This window comes from Pseudorca crassidens, chromosome 5, assembly GCF_039906515.1.
Source record: "Pseudorca crassidens isolate mPseCra1 chromosome 5, mPseCra1.hap1, whole genome shotgun sequence".
In the NCBI taxonomy this organism is placed as follows: domain Eukaryota; kingdom Metazoa; phylum Chordata; class Mammalia; order Artiodactyla; family Delphinidae; genus Pseudorca; species Pseudorca crassidens.
In genome coordinates this window covers 38,468,736-38,475,148 of record NC_090300.1, presented here as the reverse complement: position 1 = coordinate 38,475,148, position 6,413 = coordinate 38,468,736, and the positions used below count along the sequence as shown (strand labels likewise).

Below are 6,413 nucleotides of genomic sequence, written 5' to 3'. Positions count from 1 at the left end.
CTGGTGAGCTCTCCCCTTCTTCCTGCCTTCCCGCGTGGGGTCACCCTGAAGGGCTACTTCTCATTTTACAGCTGTGTGGGTTCAAATTCCTGGCAAAACCGGGCTGATTGTCCTGGGTGGACTGCTCAGAGTGAGCCGCAGTGACAACCTGAGGAGACCCCAGAAATGGCCCTGCCACTCCCATGTTTACAGTCATTCACTCACTGTGACTGAGGCATAGTTCCCTTGATCTTACTTTATCCTTTGGAGACTGGAATTTTCCGTTTCAACAACTTTTACTACTCTTTTTTAACATGATTTTATCTGAATAAATTAAAGGTAGGTGAGAGAGGTGAATATGGATCACATTGGGGGGATGGCTGTGGATGTGACAGACATAGATAAAAACAGATCAACTGAAATGAATCAACCACCAACACAGCCAGTTTTTCTCAAAGAGGAAAAAATTATCACAAAATTACAACTACCAGATATAACTTTTAATTCTAATTGTTCAGAAACAATCCTGATTTCTCCTAAGTCACAGCTTTTAAAACTAGTAATAAGGTTGACCAGCTTGGGTTATAAGATTTTATCCACTTTAAATAAGGATGCCTTATAAAGTACTTTATTGTGGTTCACAAGTATCAAAGTGCTTCTATATGGCTTCAGTGATTCCCACACAAGCCCTCAGTAGATATGGGTCTTCTAGGTTTAAAAGTTAATCCCAACGTACAAAAAGAAATACAAGGTGCAGCGAGGTTAAGGCTCAAAGGCAAATGTTTACAAAGCCCACATGACATGGGCTTTGTAAATGTCTGGCCCAACCCCACTCCAAGATGACATTTAAATAATGATTGAAATAATCTCTACGCATCAATAGATTCATGTGATGTGTATGCTTTCTAATAAAACAGTTTTAAAGCTTTCCAAACTCAAAATACTTTCATTTGAAAATTAAAAAAAAATTGCCAGGCTTTCCTGGTGGCGCAGTGGTTGAGAGTCCGCCTGCCGATTCAGGGGACGCGGGTTCGAGCCCCGGTCCGGGAGGATCCCACATGCCGTGGAGCGGCTGGGCCTGTGAGCCATGGCCACTGAGCCTGTGCCTCCGGAGCCTGTGCTCCGCAATGGGGGAGGCCACAACAGTGAGAGGCCTGCATACCGCAAAAAAAAAAAAAAAAAAAAAAAAAAAAAAATTTGCCAGTAACTATTCCAATTCCACAAACTAAAAATGTAACAAGAAACAGGTAAAATTAATTTAAATAATATATTTTATTTAACTCAATATATCCAAAATATTACCATTTCAGCATGTAATCAATATTAGAAAAGTATTAATGAGACATTTAATTTTTTTTTCATACTGAGTCTTCAAAATCTGGTATATATTGTATACTTTCTTAATTTGGATGTTAAATTTTCATTCAAAATACTTGCTCTGTATTTAGATTTCATACAATTTACATTTGCAAAAGACAATTCACATACCCAAGTTATTCCAAGCATACTTAAAAGTTTTCCAGTAACTGAGTTGAGAATCTATATTTGGATTAATTAAAATTTAAAAAAATCAAAAATTCAGTTCCTCAGTTATGCTGACCACAGTTCAGGTGCTCAAGACTTACAACATGGCCTGGGCTGCAGTCCTTGGCAGCACTGACTTAAAGTGCCCCAAGGATGTTGGCTTAGGGTGTTGCTATTAACAGAATGGTGTTCAGAGAACACTGTCTTTAATCTCCTCTCAAAACTGCATAACTTTCTTGTAGGTTAAACTATCCACTGTTAGCATCAACATTTTATACATAATTAAAATTTTTCTTAATTATATTTTCTCATAAGATGCCATGTCTTCTAGTAACAATCAGATTTTATGTATAAATGCTTCCTGTTGAATTATGAAGAGGCTTATAGCAATACAAACTCTAAAATGACCCAATCAGTCATCCATCCTTCTCCAGTGCAAACATTACCACAAAGTGTTAAACCAGCCCCTAAAACCAATGTTAAAAAGGGGATCCCACAATATTTTTTACAAAGTAGTGATTAAATATTCCTTGAATATTTATTTAAGTGGAACAATTCCTGAAAGTAAAGAAGTGAAAATATTTTTACGCTATGCTTTAGTTCTCCAATTTATTTCATGATTTCTTTACAAGAGAAGCGTTTAAAAAATAAATGCTATACACTTAGGTGTTAGACTGAATGACAACAGCTATGAAATTTCTTTTTCACTGAAACCCTTGAAATTATAAAATTTTAAGTGTGACCCTTGAAATGACAAAACCCATTGATTAAAACAGATGCTCAAAACTTTACCAAAGTGAGTAATTAATCCTGTGCTTAAACTGCTGCAAAAGCTGAATGAGATACAAATGCTGGAGCCGATGAATTCTACACCTTGGCCCTCAGGCTTCTGGCTTGGTCCCACAGCTCCATTTTTGCAACTGCCGAGAGGTGAACTTCATCGGGCCCATCTGCTAAGCGCAAAGTTCGCGTTAGGGCATACCTGCAAAAACACAAAGAGCAGGGATGGCAGGACTTAGCAAAGAGGAACCTGTTGCTTTAACATCAGTCACTGATTCTAAGCCAAGATTATTAGTGTTTGAAATCTCGCCAAGGCAGTGATAAGAAAAATTGCACAGGGAAAATCAAGGAAAGTCAGCCCAAGGGCTTGTGAAATGCCATTTTCAAGTCCTCACCTTGGGAGTGGAATCTTAAATGGCACAGTGCAGTGGGCTTAATCTCAGTCTTGGTTTGCTGTAGGTACTAGTATTTGCTAGAACTAGGAGATATCTTAGGTAATCCACAGGCCATGAAGAATATATAACATTTATATACTATAAATATATAGTACTATATATTTAGTTCTTTCTTATTAAAAATTGATGGGGGAAACTGATGGGGCACCAGACTCTTATCTCCAGTGTGAGAGAGAAGGTGGCACCATGCCCAGTGGTGATGGGCAGTGGAGAGTATTCCTTCTTGATCCCAGAAAGCACATGTGGACATGAGGTGGTGGCTGGCATGCACTGCCGCAGTCTGGCCACGGCCTCTGGGTGTGGGTGGTAAAGTGTCCTAAGTGCATACCTAAGCCTTGCTCTGCTCCCCTCCTCTCCTTCCTGTTCCAGGGTGAACCCCCATGAGTTATTTACAGCTCAGGAACCCTCAGTGCATCTTCTCAGTGTAAAAGTGAACATGAATGAGTGAAATGACAATTGTAATCATAAAACTATTTATTGGTACTGAGCTCTATAGTAAAATACCTATATTGCCTCAGTTAGCCTTCAATTATGCTTTAAAGTAAGTTAGCTATTTTTATTTTCTTCATAAACAGTTAGTATCAAGCCATCTGTAGATTTTTTTAACTCCAAGCCCATCAAATGTAGATGGTGATTAAATGACATCTACTCACATGTTAGCCAGAGGGTATTCATGGGAAACGCCGGCACCTCCACACACTTGGATGGCCTGGTCAATAATTTTGCAGACGGCCCGAGGAGCGGCCACTTTAATCATTGCAATCTACATAAACAAGATATAAAAAGAATGTTCCTTTCTTAGACAATACACAATGTGATAGAATTTGATATAATCTGTATTTTCTTTGTGAAAAGAAACAAGGGAACTTTCCCACATACACACACCACTGAAACACAATCTTTGATGAAAGCCAACAAAGATCCACTAATGCAGCTAACGGACATATTTCAGTCAACACAGACCTTCTGGAAAGAGATATCTCTTCCAAATCACATTTTATTAACTTATTTATTACTTGTATTGTCTTGTTTCTAAAAGGATTTCAGGCAACTGATAAGTGACATTCATCACCTTAGGGATCATAAAGGGTTAAAAAGTCTTCGATAATCAGTTTTCCCTTGGCAATTTCATTGCTTTTATAATTAAACGATCATGTTCTTATTCCAAATAAGCCAGAAACATAAGAAGGCAGGGGACGAGAGGTGTCTTCTATGAAACATTTCTATGTGGCAGCACAGTGCTCTGCATTCTGTATCAACTTGGTCAGTCTTCGCTAGAACCCTAGGCCATAGGCAGACAGGTCACATACTTTGCCCAAGTCAAGAGGTTAGCAGAAAGTAACATACCGGGTACAATTCCAAGTCAGTATGAAGTTTGGTATTTCCCTACCTTCTCTGCCTTCTCTTGCTGCATCTCAAGAAAGCTGAAGATATTCTGCATCCTGAAAATCATTCCCTAAAGCAGCCCAGTGAAAGGAAAACTAGCAAGGGTGATTGTATAAATGTATAAATTATACATTTATAATTTTTAAACCAAAATCACATGGAAGCTTCTGATATTCTGAGTGCCCTCAAGGCACCATGAAACCTGGAATGCCCAAAGAGTGGGACAAACTTCTTGGAGAAGGCTTGGCAGATGGTGGTCCAAGGGGCCTCACCTCCTTCTTAGCACCAGAGCTGCCCAGAGTATCAATGCTATGGGCAGCTTTCAAGGTCAACAAGCGGATCTCCTCAATGGCAATGCGGCTTTCAGCGATCCAGTGAGCCACCACCTCCTGCAGGGGAGCAAAGGGCAGCAGAAGAAGGAGGAGATAAGCTGGTGTCTGAGGTCCACATGTAACACAGACTGGTAGTTTGGTGAAAACATCCTCTACGCCAAGGACTGTTCTCAAGCCTTACTCTATATATTTTAATTATATATTTTAAATAAATATATTTATTTAATCTTTGGCTGCGTTGGGTCTTAATTGCTGCATGCGGGCTTTCTCTAGTTGCGGTGAGTGGGGGCTACTCTTCGTTGTGGTGTGTGGGCTTCTCATTGTGGTGGCCTCTCTTGTTGCAGAGCACAGGCTCTAGGCATGCGGGCTTCAGTAGTTGTGGCACGCAGGCTCAGTAGTTGTGGCGCATGGGATTAGTTGCTCCACGACATGTGGGATCTTCCCGGACCAGGGCTCGAACCCATGTTCCCTGCATTGGCAGGCAGATTCTTAACCACTGCACCACCGAGGAAGTCCTCTATATATTTTTAAATGGAAGAGTTAATTTGTTTGAAATAACCAGCCAGCCACATACCCATGGAATGCTGCAGGTAACATTGGTGGATTTTAGAAAAAACTTTATTTGCTAAGAAAAATAATTTATTTTGGATATCCTGGTGTCTAAAGTTAAGATGGTCTAACTGAGCAATTTTCTTATTGCCAAGACACTCCTTACTGGCCCTTCTGAATGCTAACTGCACACTACCATTGACACTTTGTTAAATGTAAGGTGGTGGACCTGCTTATAGACAATCTAGATAATTCCTAAGATAATTTCAGTGTTAGAATGGTCCAGCATCCTTTGTTGTGTTATTACTATTATTTATTTAGTAAACATGAACTTTTTCTTTGGTGAACAGTTCTATGAATTTTAACACGTGTATACTGGTATAACCACAATCAAGATACAGAACAGTTTCATCTCCCCAAAAAAACTCCCTCATGCTGCCCCTTTTTAACACTACTTCTGCCCTCTAGCAACCACTGAATGGTTCTCAGTTATTATACTGTTGCCTTTTCCAGAATGTCATATAAATGGAATCATTTAGCATGTATTCTTTAGAGACCGGCTTCCTTCACTCAGCATAATTCCTTTGAATTTCATCCGAATTGTTCTGTGTATCAACTGTCCATTCCTCTTTATCACTGAGTAGTATTCCATTGTAGGGATGTAACACGATTTGTTTTTCCATTCACCTGTTGAAGGACAGTTGGGTTGTTTCCAGTTTTTGGTGAATTATTAACAGAACTTCTGTAAATATCTGTATATGGGTTTCTGTGTGAACATACCTTTTTATTTTTTTAAAGCAAATACCAGGAGTGGAATTGTTAGGTCATGTGGTAAATACTTGTAAGAAGCCGTCAGTTTTCCAGAGTGACTGTACCATTTTGCATTCCCACCAGCAGTATATGAGTTCCAGTTACTCTTCAAACCATCAGCACTTGCTATCATCAGTATTTTAAAATTTTAGCCATTTTAACAATGTGAGATATCTCATGGTGGTTTTAATTTGCATTTCCCTAATTGCTGATGATATTGGTCACCGCTTGATGTGTTTATTTGCCATTTATAAATTCTGTTTGGTGGCAAGTCTGTTCAAGTCATTTGCCCATTTTTAAAGTGGGCTTAGAGAGCTGGGCTTAGAGTTCATTATTCAGTCATTTGTTAGATAGGCAATTTGCAAATACTTTCTCCCAGTCCATAGCTTTTTTCATTCTCTTAATAGTGACTTTCATAGTGCCAAAGTGTTCAATTTTAATGAAGTACAATTTGTCAATTTTTCCCTTATGTGTCATGTTTTTGGTGCATGTCTAAGAACATTTTGCCTAATACCAGGTCAGGAGACTTTTATCTTCGTGATATTTTCACCTATATAAAAAAGTCAATTGACCCATGTTTTTATGAGTCTATTTCTAG

The 6,413-nt window shown here is 39.0% G+C and overlaps 1 protein-coding gene across 4 annotated transcripts in view; it reads right to left on the bottom strand.

Moving 5' to 3' along the window:
- Window positions 1-1,232: 1,232 nt before the first annotated feature.
- ACAD11 (acyl-CoA dehydrogenase family member 11) overlaps window positions 1,233-6,413 on the bottom strand; it is an 88,614-nt gene continuing 83,433 nt past the window's right edge. For 2 of the 4 annotated variants that reach the window (XM_067737794.1, XM_067737795.1), the window contains 3 exons: window positions 4,397-4,513; window positions 3,392-3,501; window positions 1,233-2,485 (listed from right to left, as the gene is read on the bottom strand). In XM_067737794.1, the coding sequence (XP_067593895.1) occupies window positions 2,371-2,485; window positions 3,392-3,501; window positions 4,397-4,513 (342 nt within the window). In that variant the 3' untranslated portion in view covers window positions 1,233-2,370. Of the gene's footprint in view, window positions 2,486-3,391; window positions 3,502-4,396; window positions 4,514-6,413 lie in introns of those variants that run through there. The other 2 variants (XM_067737796.1, XR_010943517.1) reach the window with 2 other exon arrangements.